The 16,983-nt window shown below is 34.9% G+C and overlaps 1 protein-coding gene across 1 annotated transcript in view; it reads right to left on the bottom strand.

Annotated features, from left to right (window-relative positions):
• The window catches only part of MIPOL1 (mirror-image polydactyly 1), a 304,146-nt gene that overhangs the window by 119,378 nt on the left and 167,785 nt on the right, over nt 1–16,983 (bottom strand). Inside the window, exon 10 of the mRNA XM_010588600.3 lies at nt 3,763–3,870. Within this exon, the coding sequence (XP_010586902.1) occupies nt 3,763–3,870 (108 nt within the window). The remainder of the gene's footprint in view (nt 1–3,762; nt 3,871–16,983) is intronic.

Below are 16,983 nucleotides of genomic sequence, written 5' to 3'. Positions count from 1 at the left end.
GAAATAGCCATATGACATAGAACACATAAAATATGTCCCCTATAGTTGATAATAAATTATTGCACATTATAGAAACTACCTTTACAAGTATACACTTAAAAAAATTCTTATACTTAATTTTATTCATAAAGTAGTGAAATCCACGGGTCTACTTCAAAAATAACCACAGCAATCCATAACTCTTTACTTTCTCATTTACTGTTCTGGTCTATATACATAATCAAGGGAAAAGAAGAGAGGGTACATTAAATAATAATAACAAACTTATTATAAGCTCACTACTGAGAATTTCAAAATGAAACTAAACACATTTTCTAAAAAGAAAAAAACAAAACTTGATTTCTACGAAACCTCACACTTTTTGGATAGATTAAAAAGATTTTCCACATCTCAATGTCACCATTTTCCTCAATTTTAGAGTTTAATCCTGACTTGGGAAATTATACTGCCAATCCCAGGATAGTCCTCTGTAATCTGCAGCAAAAAATAATTTAAGACCACAAAGGACAATGCAATCTCCTTGGTAACACATCTTTTCTTACTGTACAATAACAACAATGATGAATCTTTTCTGGTTCCCACAGGGATGTGTGTGTGTGTGTTATATACACATACACACACACACATATATATATATATATTTTTTTCCTTTTTGGCTAGTGAGAATGTAAGCTCCTTAAAGGCAGAAACCACTTTTAATATTTCTTTCTTTTTCTCTCTCAGTGATTAACATAGTACCAAAATTAAAATCTTTGTCAAATTAAAAGTGAATTACCATGTAAAATTCTGGACTCTTTGGCAGTAAGTTTAGGTCACAATTGCACAGAACACAGATTGTGAGAACTGAAAGGGAATGAAAGTGTAAATATTTCAGGAATGGCAAAAAAAAAAAAAAAAAAAAGGCAGCGTGACTAACCTCCAGAGCAAAGAAATCAAGAGAGAAAGTGGTAAAAGAAACCAGAGTTAAGTAGGTAAGTTGAGATCACACGGAACTTTACAGGTCATAGTAGTAGATTCAGATTTTATTCTGTGTGATGATAGAAAGTCATGGGAGGTTTCGAGAAGACATGAGCTGATTTTAAAATATAAATTTTTCTCCTATGTGGTGTCAAGAGTGGAAACATCAAGGCGATGCATGAAACTACTGCAGTGGCTGAGGTGGGAAATATTAGTGGCTTGGGTTTGGCATGTAGCAATGCAGAAAGTGAAATGTGATTGGAACCAAGATATGTTTTCAAGGCAGAGATAATGGGCCTTGCTGATGTGGGTTATGAGGGAAGACAAGGATGAAGGGTGGTATACTTTCTAAAATGAAAAAGACTGGGTGAGGAACCAAATCGAGAGGCCAAGGATTACAAAAAATAAGAATCAAGAATTCTGTTCTAGACCTGTTAAGTATGTGATATCTTTTAATTATCCAAACGGAAATGATAAATAGCCAATTGGATACAAATTGGATACAAATCTGAAGCTCAGGGGAGATTAGGGTTGGAAATTTGAGAATTATTGGCATAGAAATGGTATTTAGAATCATAAGACTGGCTGAAATTATCTAGGAAGTGAGTGAAGGTAGAGAAATTAAAAGATAAAGTTTTGAGCTCATCTTTTTTAATGAAAAAAAGTTTAGTTGGCTATTAAGAAAAATTCTACAGTATCATTTGTATTACTAAGAATATAAAAACTATTGTTCTAGAGCTATTAATTGTGAAAATATTTAATACAGATAAACTATATTATCTATAATCTTCAGACTATATAAATTATAAAATAAAGAATTTTTCAAAAATTTTAGGTTAGGAAATTGGGAGAAATTAAACTTTAATTTAAAAGGTTTACATTGTAATATATTATGATAGTTCTTCCATTTCAAGGGCAAATGTTTCACAATATAATAAAAATACTGTGAAATAGTTAACATTTAAAACTGATTCTAAAGTCTATGGAGATATGGAATTTGTGATTTTGCTGGGCCTTTTTTGGTATCTCACCCTGGATTTGTTGTTTTCTATTCATCATGACTTAGGTAATAACTTGCATGAAGAAAAAAATTATCAATAAAAAATACACATCAAGCAAGTGAAAAAACTTTAATGAAAGTTGAAAATCTAGCTAACTTGTAATGTGAATAATGAGACTCTGAAGAAAAATGTGATTCAAACAAATGGCACATCTTTCTTTTGAATATTAACGTCCCGTAATTTTACGTAAATAACAGTGCCTTCTGTGACTTGTTTGCAGGCCACGCCCCTCCTACGAGGTCTTTTCCTGAGGGAGCTATGAGGGTTTTCTTTTTTTTTCTTATAGCAACATGTGGAAAAGGACTGGCATAGCAGTGCTTGTGAGGGTGCCTCATGGGAAGAGGGGGTGGCCAGCAAACGTAGAGAGTATTATTTGCATAAAAATACAGTATTTGAAACCGGAAATCACAAATATCTTAGGGTAAATGCCTTGTAAAAGTCAAGAGTCAGAAAATATAAACAATAGCCATGAAACTTCAAATTATATTTTTTAGCAATATAATTTCAACTCAGCATAATTGTTATCAGTACTGACATTTTACCACAGTTAATGCATATAATAATTTACTGGAAGGCTCAATAAGATGTTCATCATGTTTTGACAATCAAATTATATTTTATGAATTATTCTCCAAATAATTAAAATAAAATCAATTTAGCTTTCAAAGACTGATGTACACAGACATCCAAAAGTTCTAGTTTACTCATAATTTCAGTTTATCTGTATCTTTGCTCAATCTGTATAAAACAACCAAAACATACTCATTTAGATGGACAGTTGCACATTTGTGTTTATTAATTGACCTAAAGACATATCACTGACTTCGAGCAGGTAACTATCTCAAAGAGGAAAATGGACTTTCATAAAAGAGTTTTTTTTAACAAGGAAAATTATACCTCTATTTTCCTCTCCAGGCCTACTTAAAGGATCGAAATGGCTGGAGTCAATTAAAAACAATTAGAAATAAAGAAACAACAAGAAAGAACAAACAAGAGTATTTGAGTCTACACTGTTACTCGCTCAGGCATGCATTTATCATCTAAGCATTCACTGAGTACCTACTATGTCCCAGGAACTGTGCTAGGAACTGAGGCAAACACCAAAGAGATAATGGAAAGTCAAAAGCATCTTAAAAACATAATTAATAAAATCGAAATCATGGCCTTTTTTGTGTGTGTGCTTACTGGATCTATACCACAACGAGATGTAACTTCTTGACATGCATGTAAACGTCATTCTTTTCAAGTTCTAGTAGAATATATTCTCTTTCATAATGTATTTTGTTATAAATAACATTCTAAGCACTCCTTGAATTCACATATCCTTTTCAAGGAGTATCAGTTTCGGGGGTTACTAATATTAAAGTCATTTTTTAAAAAATTGTAAAAAACATCATTGTTGCCAAGAAAAGGCCCATGATTTTTTTTTTCTTGTTTAAGTGTAGTCATTTTTAATTAACTCAAAAAGGTAATAATATATTATAAAAACAACATAGAAGGAACATGTACCAAATTATGGTACCACTACTCAAAAATCCGAAAATACGTTGTTTTCATGTACACATACAAGAAATAAAATAATACGATAACAGAAGGGTGCTGTATCTGTGTTTAAAGAAGGAGTTGTTGGCAAACACCAAAGCTCACTTCTGCTGAAATGTACACAACTGATATATGCAGCACAGAAAGCTGGCACCAAGGGCTTACAACCTTAATTTGCCTGCAAGAAGGAACGGAGATTTACCTTCAGAGCACGTTCTTGATTGTTTTCAGCAGTCAGATGTCTCATGTTGTTTGCTGAAGTCTGGTTCTGCTCTTTCAGATGATGAAGCTCCTGCTCCAGCCGTTTGCACTGCCACAGGGGAAGAATCCCATTAAGTTAAGGAGTTATAGCATTTTTTTTTTTTACCAAGCCACATGAATTAACGTAAATAATACCACTGTATTCTCTAAAAGACAAGGTATTTTTTGTAACAAGAATACTAAAAGTAATGCTGAACACAAAAATAAAAATATATTACTCTGAGTAATACAGTACTCTGGGAATTCAATTGCAATTTTCAGTTGGTCTTTTATTAAACTAAATATTACTAAATTACAAAATACTTATTTTTATAAAATCAAGGCCACAGAGATTTAAAATTATTTTCTTCATTAACTAGTTTTCACTGTATATCTCTTGTCTCAATAAAGGCATGTTCCTAATTATACTTTCTAAAAATTGCTTGAGTTTTAAATAAACTATAATATATTCTATAAAATTTTATTTTTAAGAAATAAAAATTATAAAATACATTAAGGCTTCCTCAGATATTTAAAAATATCTAAAGAAACAAATTTGTTGGAAAAAAAAAAAAAGTAACAGCCATAGAGTGCTACAAGACATGGAAACAAAGAAGTGAATGTTTTTAGTTTCTCTCGTTTTGAGTAAATCTTACTTTTAAGTAGAACAAGTAATAGCAAACATGTAAAATGACATTTTGACCTCCTTGGAATATAAGAGAATAACAGTTAAAACCAAACTATAAACAAAAGCACCGATGTGCTACTAGAAGCATCTACGTTCAAAAAATTATTGAAATATATGATTTGAATATAAGATGTCTGAATATACAAATTTTGATATAAATATATAAAACATTTTACACACTGATTGTGCAGGGTAAAAACTGATCTGATGTAACTCAGGACAATATGGAGACACACGGGGAACTGGCTAAAAGAAAAAAGGGCTAAACTCTTCTTTCAAAAAAAGTTAAAAATTACCCCTCAATTTACCGGTTTTTAAACTGGGATATTTAAATATCAAACAATAAATACATATGATGATTTAAGATTTAGACAGTGCTCTTTCTAGATTATTTCATGAATGGCTACTTGTCAAAATGAATAAAAAATTATTTATTATGACACAATCAAGATGCAGGCATAATCCAAACTACTATCTCTTGCTACTCTAGTATTGATCTCTTCTACTTCTGACCTCAAAATATCATGCGGTCTATATCACTATTTTGAAACCTTGAATAATATATAACATCTTTCAAAAAGAAAAATCCTTACCACAGTCCTGATACTGACTAAAATTATATGTTGTTGTTGTTTATATACAAATATAAAGTTAGGTATACACTCCTTTCACACATATATAATACAATTATAAAGCCAAGATTTATAAAATAAACAAAATAACTACAAAAATCAAGGCATTTCAAATTAATATAGCAGGTAAAGTTTTGTTGAAACTAAATTCTGCAAATAATGATATGGTACTGACTGATACAGTCGCAGGTCCTTTCACACTGCAGTGTCATACTACTACGTGTTATGTGACAACTTAATTCACCCACCACGTTTTTCATTTTGAACTCTGTTAAACCTTTGACCTTTATTGGAAGAGGATGAATGATTTACATATGAGCTCTTTCTGTCCTTTTTTAGCCTGTAACAACTAAAATATCTGGTCACATGCAATCAAGATACACGTGTTTAGTAAAGACACAAATAAGGAATGAAAATGAGTAAGACATAGCAGTAAACATCACAATCTAGTAGCAATGTTCTCTACTAGAACAATCCTCTACATTTTCATTAATATGAAGTTGTTTAGTATTAAAACAAAAAATGACTAAAATGATTAAAAGGTGGGGTAGAAATTTTTGTTATAGGGAAAAAGAATGTTTCATGGAAGGATGACATCTGAGTTGGGCTTGATTTGAGTGTGTAATTCTAGAAGTTGAAACTAGAGAAAGAAGGAAGAATAAATATAGAAGAAAAGGAATGAAGGCGGAAACATCAGGGGTATATCTGCAGAAAGTAAGAAAGCATGCTCAAGAGTTGTCTGATCATCTATTCTTTGTATCCCCAAGTAAGGTAGAAATGAACCAAGCACAGAGATTTCTTCCCCAACCAAGTGATGCAGAACAAAAAATTCACTCATTCTGCTCAAGAAATAAATGTTGAATTTATTTTCATTTCTTCATGGGGTTTAAAACTGACCTGCAACTCAAACTGGGTAAACCAAGCATCATCTTTGAAATAAAGAAGAAAAATATATAAATGTTTTTGTCAAAATACACGTTTATAATTTATATTTAAGGTTTTTTTAGATTTACGCTTTCCTATATTGTTTCTTTCTTTGACGTATGCTTGGAAAGCCTAATACCCTTTCCAAAATTGCATATTTATATATAGTTTCTTCTGCTTTCTTTTCTTTTTTATTTTACTAAACTCCTTTAATTTTGAAGCAAAAGGATTTAACTGATTATGTACAAGCTTAAAAAAATTTTTTTTTATATTACATTTATTTAAGCAACCCATTGTCATCAAGTTGGTTTCGACTCAGCGATCCTACAGGAGAGAGTAGAAATGCCCCATAGGGTTTCCGAGGAGCTGTCGACTTCTTAGTTAGCAGCCTGAGCTCTGAACTACTGTACCACCAGGGCTCTGCATATATACTATGCTGTATTTATTATAGTTACTTTATAATTTCATACAATATTTGATAGTAAAGATCCTGACTTTTAACCTATATTTCATATTTTTCTTAACATTCTCACCAATTTATTCTTTATACATGTTTATTTTTAATTATTATTTAAAATACATAGAAAGAGATGGGGAATAATATAACAAATTATTATATCCATCACTAATATCTCTCCAATGTAAATGAACTGGCCATATTAAGATAAAATATATATTAGAACTATATAACAAATTTCTCCCTCTCCCAATCCTGTTACTACCTTTTTCCTCTTTGAGGAACCACTATTCTGAAGTGCATTTTCATTCAAAGAATATTTATTAAGCACTTAATATGTGCCAGGTACGACTATAGATAGTGGGAATACAGCATTTAACCAAGTAGATAAAAATCCCTGCCCACATGGAGCTCACATTCAAATTGGGAAAAAGAGACAATGAACAAAAAAAATGTTATTTTTAGGTGCCAAATGAATCAATTCCGACTCATAATGACCCTATGTACAACAGAACAAAACACTGCCCAGTTCTGTGCCATTCTCACAATCGTTGTAATGCTTAAGTCCATTGTTGCAGTCACTGTGCCAATCCATAGCATTAAGGGTCTTCCTTTTTTTTGCTGACCCTCTACTTTACCAGTTGTGAGAATTTCTGTTTACTTTCTGTTGAGGTGCAATCCATACTGAAGGCTGCAGTCTTTGATCTGTATCAGTAAGTGCTTCAAGTCCTCTTCGCTTTCAGCAAGCAAGGTTGTGTTATCTGCATATTGCAGGTTGTTAATGAGTCTTCCTCCAACCCTGATGTCACGTTCTTCTCGGATTATTTGCTCAGCATACAGATTGAATAAGTATGATGAAAGGATACAACCCTGACACACACTAGTTTTCTAATTTTAAACCACGTAGTATCCCCTTGTTCTGTTTGAATGGCTGCCTCTTACAGGCTCCTCATGAGCGCAATGAAATGTTCTAGAACTCCCATTCTTTCCAATATTATCCATAATTTGTTATGAGGCACACAGTCGAATGTCTTTGCGTAGTCAGTAAAACACAACTCGTCTGGTCTTTGGACAGATCTATTCTTGAGATGGTCTCTAAATTCAGGTGGGATATACTCAAGGTTGTACTTTGGCTCTCATGGACTTGTTCTAATTTTCTTCAGTTTCAACTTGAACTTTAATATGAGCATTGATGGTTTATCGCACAGTTGGCCCCTGGCCATTTTTGGTGGAAGTTTTATATAATCTGTTATGAAATGACCATCAGACAGGTTATACAGTTGGCTCTGATGGGCAACCCAAAATTTTTACTCATCTAGGACAAGTTTTGATGTCAATGTCTTAATTTGTATATTCTTACCATGACAGTTACATAATTTGGTGTCTGTACTTCCATATGGAATATGTCTAACTCTTCAATATCTTACAAGAAAAATATTTTCCCTATGCTCAGGTTTCTTGTCATTTCTCTGAACCAGTGAGATATTTCTTCTAGATTTTTTTTCACTGAAGAGGTAGTCTTTGTAGGGTTACAGCTATACGCAAGGGTGTTCACTCAGCTTGCCATATCAAGTGGTCGTATCATTAGTCCTAGAAAGGGCATTAATTTAACTTCCTAGTGCTTGAGATCTAAATCTGTTCTTACATTCCTACTTAACTAGTAATTTTGTGGTTCTTTAATTTCCTTTTCATTTTTAACCCTCACAACGTTCTTTTTCTTTCATTCTTTCTGAAAAGACAGTAAGGAAATCTCCCAGGCCAATTTTTGCATAAAATACTGTAACCAAAGAGATAAGTATAATAAAAAAACACTAAAATTATTTTTGTGCTGAGGGCATTTATCCATATTAAACACTTGGGCTCAGGTTCCATTGTCTATGCAATACAGGTGGGATAGAGAATAAGTCAGAGACCACCCAAAGTAGCAAGTGTCCCAGGGGACTTAAACGAATACTTTCTTATAAGGATGAGCACAAAGCTGGCTCCTATGAGGTAGAGGTTAAAGATGTCCTGAATATCCACTCTTTCGAACTGCTGTACCACTCCATCATCTCTAACATCAACTATTCCCTCTCCCCTCAGTATTACTCTTTCCCTTTTGTCTTTGGATTCCCTAATTCACTGGAACATCTCACAGAATTCATGAACCATTTAAATGAAATGGCTCATGTGGTTGTGGAGGCTGGCAAGTCCCAAATCTATGGATCAGGTGTAGGCTTCTTCTGACCCACGTGAGTGCAGGGGCTGATGAACTCAAACTGGCAGTTCAGACTACAGGCTACTGGTTCACAAAGCTAAGGATGCTGGTGAAAAAGGTCAGACGATACGCTGCCAGCCCACGGGGCTGCAGAGGCTGCTGAATCTCGGAATTGTCAGGCCTCTGACTCAAGTCCTAGGAACCAGAGGTCAAGTGATCATGAACCAGACATGGAATCCAGGTGCAGACAGAGCCCTATCAGGGCATCCAGACATACACCTTAGATGCAAGTCACATCCCAGGGAAAGGTGTAACTTGAGTAAGGGTGGGATTTGAGTCACGCCTTCCTGCAAGGCTGTATCCCAAGACACACCCTACACCAAACATGCCTCATCCGCATGTAGAGGTCAGGATTCACAACACATAAAATGGAGGACAACCATACAATATTGGGGATCATGGCCTAGCCAAGTTGACACATAACCCCAACCACTACAGGTTCCATATATCTTATTTGCATAGTCCCATTCAATCACTGTGTGTAAGCCACAAAGACCATGGCCAGAAGGGTCATATTAAGTAATTCATTACACCACAGGGCTACATCCTGAGAAGTTTAAAAATCCTACCTACTTCAGTGAACAAAAAGTGACAAGACAAATGTTAGAGGTGTGTCCCTAAATCAGGCAATATATTCTATGTTTTTTCCTATGGCTTTTGACAGTTTCCCTTTGAACTAAGAGAATTAAAAAATAACACAATGTACCCCCTTGTTCATATTCTGCTAAATATTCATTTTTAAAAAAGTTCTAATGCATGAATTAAGAACCTAGGCACTTCCTTTTATCTTTCATATTTAAAAAAATTTAATGTTCCAATTGAACTTAAGTAAATGCCATTTATATATTAACTTCAGTCATGATTAAATATGACAAATACTTAAATAAAAAATTTCAAAAATACTCCTTTTACCCCAGTAAACAAGTTATGAATATCTCATAAGAATAAAAATTAGTTAATATTTTTTATTTTTATATTATCTCCCATTTATTTTATAATATGACTTTGAATGTCATAGTACTGAGAAAGAGAACTTTGCCTGTTAATGTTCACTGTATATTCTAAGAGCTTTGAACAGCCTCTGGCATATAGTATGCTGTCAATAAACATTTCTGAATGAGTAAGTTCATAAAAGTCAATATATCTCTACATCAAACAGTCCTCAAGAATAAATTCCAAACATATTAGAAACCTAAAAATTAAAACTTTAAAGCAATCAGATGATAATACCTCTATGACCCTGGGGAAGAAAAGGGCTTTGTAAACAGAAACTAAAACCCGTAAACTATAAAGGAAAATGTTAGTGAATTTGAGTATAGTCATGCATCATTTAATATCCAGGATACGTTCTGTGAAACAGGATGTTACATAATTTGGCTGTTGTAAGAACACCATACTATATACTGTATAGAGTTCACCTCCAAGCATAGCTGGTGGAAGCTATCTTTTGTCTGGTTGGGGAGCACATCCTGCACGTCGAGTATGTGTCACAGACCATTTTCCATATGAGTCAGCTGGACCCCAAAGGTGAGGCTAAGATTTTGAACGTGGTCACCACCAGCAACCAGGTGCAAATTTCACAGAAGGGCCTGCCTAGGAAGCTGGCACCCAGCGGACTCTAGATGCTGCCCAAGAGGCTGGCGCCCAGCTGCAGGTCAGCACTGGAAGCTGCACAGGTCCAGGTTACCAACTTTGAAGGTAGATCATAGTCCAGAATAGGAGCCGTGGAGAGGTCAAAGTGGAGGCCCTGTGAAGTCCTGCTTTAACCTCCTGGGTTAAGAATGATGGGGTGGGTTTTTTTCTTTTCCTGCGTTACATGTTTGCAAGCATGAATTTAAAGAATTCTAATAAAGAATCGGACATTGCCAAAATGATGACATGGGGCACATGACTGTACATCAAAAGTACAACTCTGATACGTAAAGGACAATACCAAAAACAAAACAAAATGCAGTTGTCATTGAATCAATCCTAACTCATAGTGATCCTACAGGACAGAGTAGAACTTTCCCATAGTTTCCAAGGCTGTAATCTTTCAAGAAGTAGACCGTCACATCTTTTTCCCATGAACTGGCTGGCAGGTTCAATATGCTGACATTTTGGTTAGCAGCCAAGCACTTAACCACTGCACCACCAAAGGCTCCTTACAAGACAGTAACAGTAAAAATAAAAGTAGCAGTCTACAAGAAAATATTATTCCTCATATTTTTTAAATTGTGATAAATACATATGTAACAAATTGTTTGCCATTTCAACATTTAGTGACATTATCATGTTGTTCAACCATTACCATTACTTGTTTCCAAGTTTTCCCATCGATCTTAACAGAAGCTCAGCGTTCCGTAAGCAATGAGTACCCTTTTCTCCTCCCTCCCACCCACCCTCTATAACCACTAATATACTTTGGGCTCTACATACTTGTCTACCCTAGATATTTCATGAAGTGGAATCATACAATATTTGTCCTTTTGTAACTGACTTATTTCACTCAGCATAATGATTTTGAGGTTCATTCACACTGTAGCATGTATCAGGACTTCATTTCTGTATATGGCTGACTAATATTCCATTGTGTGTACATAGCACATTTATTTATCCATTCATCTGTTTAGGGACATTTAGGCTATTTCTACCTTAGAAGAAAATAGTTTTAACACATGTATTAGAATATGTAAATAATTTCTACAAGTCACCAAGACAAAGATAATCAACCCAATAGAAAAATGAACTAAAGCAAAGACCTAAATATGAAATCTAAAACAATAAAGATCCTGGAAGAAAAAATAGGGACAATACTAGGGGCCTTAATACATAGCATAAATAGTATACAAACCATAACTAACAATGCCTGAAACCAGAAGAGAAACTAGATAACTGGGAGCTCCTAAAAATCAAACACTTACGCTTATCAAAAACTTAACCAAAAGGGTAAAAAGAGAACCTACAGACTAGGAAAAAATTTTTAGCTACCACATATCTGACAAGGGTCTAATTTCTAAAATCTACAAGATACTGCAACACCTCAAAAACAAAAAGACAAATAATCAAATTAAAAAATGGGCAAAGAATATGAACAGACACTTCACCAAAGGAGACATTCAGGCAGCAAACAGATACATGAGGAAATGCTCACGATCATTACCCATTAGAGAAATGCAAGTCAGAACAACATTGAGATACTATCTGACCTTGACATTACTGGTATGAGCAAAAAAAAACAGAAAATAACAAATGTTGGAGATGTTGTGGGGAGACTGGAACTTCTATGCACTGCTGGTGGGAATGTAAAATGGTACAACCACTTTGGAAAAGGATATGGCTTTTCCTTAAAAAGCTAGAAAAAAATATCATATGATCCAGCAATCCCACTTCTAGGAATATACCCTAGAGAAATAAGACATATGCACACCCATGTTCATTGCAGCATTATTCACAATAGCAAAGAGATGGAAACAACCTAAATGCCCATCAACAGATGAATGGATAAACAAATTATGGTACATACACACAATGGAATACTATGCAACGATAAAGAGCAATAATGAATCTGCAACCCATCTCACAACATGGATGAATCTAGAGGGCATTATGCTGAGTGAAATAAGTCAGCTACAAAAGGACAAATATCGTATGAAATCACTATTATACAAACTCAACAGAAGGTTTACACACAGAAAAAAGCATTCTTTGTGGGTTACGCAAGTGGGGAGGTGGGGTAAGAAAGGGAAATCACTAACTAGGTGATAGACAAGTGTCGACTTTGGTGAAAGGAAGGACAATACACAATACAGGGGAAGTCAGCACAACTGGACAAAAGTAAAAGCATAGAAGTTTCCTAGGCACATCCAAACACTTTGAGGAGCCAAGTAGATGGGGCTAGGGCCTGGGGACTATGGTCTCAGGGGACATCTAGGTCAACTGGCATAACATAGTTTATAAAGAAAATGTTCTACATCCCACTTTGGTGAGTAGTGTCTGGGGTCTTAAAAGCTTGCAAGCGGCCATCTAAGACACATCTATTGGTCCCATCCCACCCAGAGCAAAGGAGAATGAAGAAAACCAAAGACACATGGAAAATATTAGCCCAAAGGACTAAAGGACCACTTTAACCAAAGACTCCACCAGACTGAGACCAGAAGAACTAGATGGTGCCTGGCTATCATCAATGACCCCCGAACAAGGATCACAACAGACAGTCCTAGAGAGAACAGGAGAAAAATGTACAACAGAATTCAAATTCATGTAAAAAGGCCAGACTTAATGGTCTGACAGAAACTGGAGGAATTCCTGAAACTATGGCCTCTGGACTCTCTGAAACCATTTCCAAAGTCCACTTTTCAGACAAAGATTAGACAGGCCTATAAAACAAAAATTAATACATGTGAGGAATGTGCACCTTCGTTCAATCAAATGTACAAGAACAAATGTGCAGCTCCTGTCCAAAAGCAGGACAAGAAGGCAGGAAGGGACAGGAACTGGACGAATGGACACAGGGAACCAGAGGTGGAAAGGCAGAGCATGCTGTCACATTGTCGGGATTGCAACCCCTGTTGCAAAACAATATTTGTATGAATTTCTGAATGAGAAGTTAACTTGGGCTGTAAACTCTCACCTAAAGCACATTAAAAAAAAAAAAAACAAAGACTCAAGGTAAAGATTAGTCCAAAGGACTAATGGACCACAACTACCATGGCCTCCAGCAGACTGAGTCCAGCACAACTAGATGGTGCCTGGCTACCACCATAGACTGCTCTGACAGGGATCACAATAGAGGGTCCCAGACAGAGCTGGAGAAAAGTGTAGAACAAAATTCTAACTTACAAAAAAAGACCAAACCTACTGGTCTCACAGAGACTGAAGAAACCCCATAAGGATGGCCTCCAGACATCCTTTTAACTCAGTACTTAAGTCACTCCTGAGGTTCACCCTTCAGCCAAAAATTAGACAGGCACAGAAAATAAAACGCACCTAAATGGGCACACCAGCCCAGGGGCAAGGACAAGAAGGAAGGAGGGGACAGAAAAGCTGGTAATGGGGAACCAAAGGTCAAGAAGGGGAGAGGGTTGACATGTGAGGTTGGAACCAATGTCACAAAACAATATGTGTATTAATTGTTTAATGAGAAACTAATTTGCTCTGTAAACCTTTATTTAAAGTGCAATTAAAAAAAAAAAGAAAGAAAAATGAATTAAGAATAAGAACTGACATTTCACAAAACGGGAAATACAATTATGAAAATTGTTCAACTTAGCTAGTTTTCAGATTAACATAAAATGACGAGAGGCCATTTTTCTACCATCTATTTGGTAAAATACCAACATTTAACCATATTAAGTATTATGTACTCTTCTTTAACTGTAGATAAAAGTGTATCTGATCACCAGTTATAACTGGGCAACTAAGTTGGGCATATATCCTATGACTCAGCAATTCCACTTCTGGGTAATTACTCTAGAGAAGCCCACTCTAACGTGTGCAAAAGAGCATGTACAATGAGGTATACTGCAACATTGTTCAAAGAGTGGGAGAAAATGGGGTAAATAAAAGTGGAATAAATAAAATGTAGTATACTAATATTACCATCCAGTAACCAAAAGGTACAAACTAGATCTGCAGGTCTCAAGCTCAAAAATACCGAGTGGTAAAGGAAAAGAAAAATGTAGTAAAACTCCGTACACATAAAATAAACAGTGGGTTTTCTATGGAGGTATATTTCTGGAAAAACAAACAGAAAATTCTTATCATTGGGATAGAGAGGAGACCAGGGTAATAGTGATTTTAAAAAAAGAATGTTTTCATGTATTAATTTAGAGTTTAAAAAATGTGAATAAATTAAATGGAATAAAAATACAAAAGGGGAAAAACTGGCAAAAATATACTTGAAGGATGTTGTACAAACTGTGTTTTATGAAAATATAAAAGAAAAAATTAATAGTTTTAGTTTTATTTAGATTTTTAAAGTTTCGTGATGTTGCTTTTTAAAATGGTTGAAGAGAAAATAATGTTATTTTTCATGGGCAAGTATAGAATAAAGCAACCAGGATAGCAAGATCAAAAATCTATAGGCAACATCTACTATAAAATTAGGTGACAAGGTATCCTCACAAATTCTAAAATATGAAAAAATCAAACCAAACCCAACTGCTGTCGAGTCGATTCTGACTCACAGTTATCCTACAGGATCCTATCCTACCGAGTACAACTGCCCCATAGAGTTTCCAAGGAGCAGCTGGTGGATTAGAACTGCAGACCTTTTGGTTAGCAGCCAAGCTCTTAACCACTGCACCACCTCTTGCCGTCAAGTTGATTCCCACTCATAGCAACCCTACAGGACAGAGTAGAACTGTTCCATAGAGTTTCCGAGCAGTGCCTGGTGGATTAGAACTGCCGACCTTTGGGTTAGCAGCCTGAGCTCTTAACCACTATGCCAAACCCACTGCTGTTGGGTCAATTCCGACTTATAGCGACCCTATGGGATAGAGTAGAGCTGCCTCATAGAGTCTCCAAGGAGTGGCTAGTAGATATGAACTACCAACTTTTTAGTTAGCAGCCGTAGCTCTTAACCACTACGCCACCAGAGTTTCCAGCCACTATACAAGGGGTTCCTAAAATATGAAAGGTGGGTACAATTCAACAACAGCTAGAAAAAACATGAGGTATCAGTATCTCTATGGAAAGAAGCAGAGGGAAACAAAGGGACATGAGGACAAGAGAATTTCAAAATTACCAAAAGATTCTGAATAGGAAATGCAGCAGTCAATTTGGGAAGAACAGATAAAACTGAGAGTGGTTATCACACCGAAAGAGACAGAATCAGTCTTGGGCCCTACAAATTCTCAAAACTAAACACACAAAGCTCTTCCAGAAAAAGCCCTGCAGTGAGGAGAAACTGCTGGAAGCAGAATCCAAACTGAGTGACAAAAGAAAAATGAGGGCAAAGAAATGAAAAGGACCACAGAAAAGTGTAGGAGTAATATAAAGATAGGTAATATCGAAAAGAAAAAGGTCATTTTTTTAATATTTCCTGAAGCAAAACAACCTTGTCTTTGAAGTTATAAAATCTATCCTGATCCATCTCCCATATTCTCCTAAAAGTTAAGGAAAACGGACTTAACACAAAAAAGAGCAACAGAAAAAAACTGCTCTTAAGTTCCAGGTGATAATCGATAGATAATCTAAATCTGATGAAGCCTCCAGGTCTGAATGCCATATTTACAGGACAAGAGTGAACACAGAAGCTTGTTAAATGACACCATAGGGATGCAATCAATAAAACTAGTAAATTCTGCAAAACTGACCCCGTTTATTCAAATAAATAAATTGCAAAGGAAAAAAAGAGGAATATCTATACAGTAAAAGAGATGTCAGAGCAATTCAATCAACTGCAATGTAAGAAACTTATTTAAATCCAAATTCAAAACCAATAGTGAAAGCTATGATATTTAAGAAGCCACTGGAATTTGAAAACTAACTAGACATTTCACATTATTAAGGAGTCATTATTAATATTTTTGTTATGATAATGGCACTGTAGTTTATTTTTAAAAAATAGCCCATATTGTATAAAGATACATAATAAAAAAGTTACAGATAAAAAATGTTATTACATTTGGGGTTTTCTTCAAAATAATATGAGAAGAGGTAAATGAGTAGAGGGTACATATAAAATTAATAGTTGTTGAAGCTGAGTGATATCACAGAGGTTCACAACACTATAACCTCACTTGATACTACTCTATACTCACTGATACAAAGAAAAGGAAATTCTCTACTACAAGTAAGTAACGAAAACTAATTCTACAACGACAGTGAACTAAACATAATAAAGCATAAAAATCCATTGCAAATGTTTATCAAATAAATCTGGCCCATTTTTACTCCATTTCTGTTTTCACCAGTAATTTCCTTTTACTTATCATTGTGAATTCAGAAGAATTACATCAAGCATATAATACAGTTATGATTCTGTCTTTGTTTTCTTTACTTTCTTAATGATCAACATACACAGTTTCTAACAACGAGCTTCCTAATGCTAAGTTTTTAACAGCTGCTGTTTCTCTTATTGTACAATCTACTTTTAATCACAAATCATCTTTATCACATTACAGCTAAAGATCTTCCCACTTGGATGCTATGCCACTCTTTCCTTTGCAGAGAGAAATAATATCAGATTCTTCTAGTCAAAACAGAACTTTGGTGTCAATGTGAATTACGTACTTTGATCT

The sequence above is a fragment of the Loxodonta africana genome, chromosome 10 (assembly GCF_030014295.1).
Source record: "Loxodonta africana isolate mLoxAfr1 chromosome 10, mLoxAfr1.hap2, whole genome shotgun sequence".
NCBI classification, from domain to species: domain Eukaryota; kingdom Metazoa; phylum Chordata; class Mammalia; order Proboscidea; family Elephantidae; genus Loxodonta; species Loxodonta africana.
This window is presented reverse-complemented; position numbering and strand designations above follow the sequence as displayed.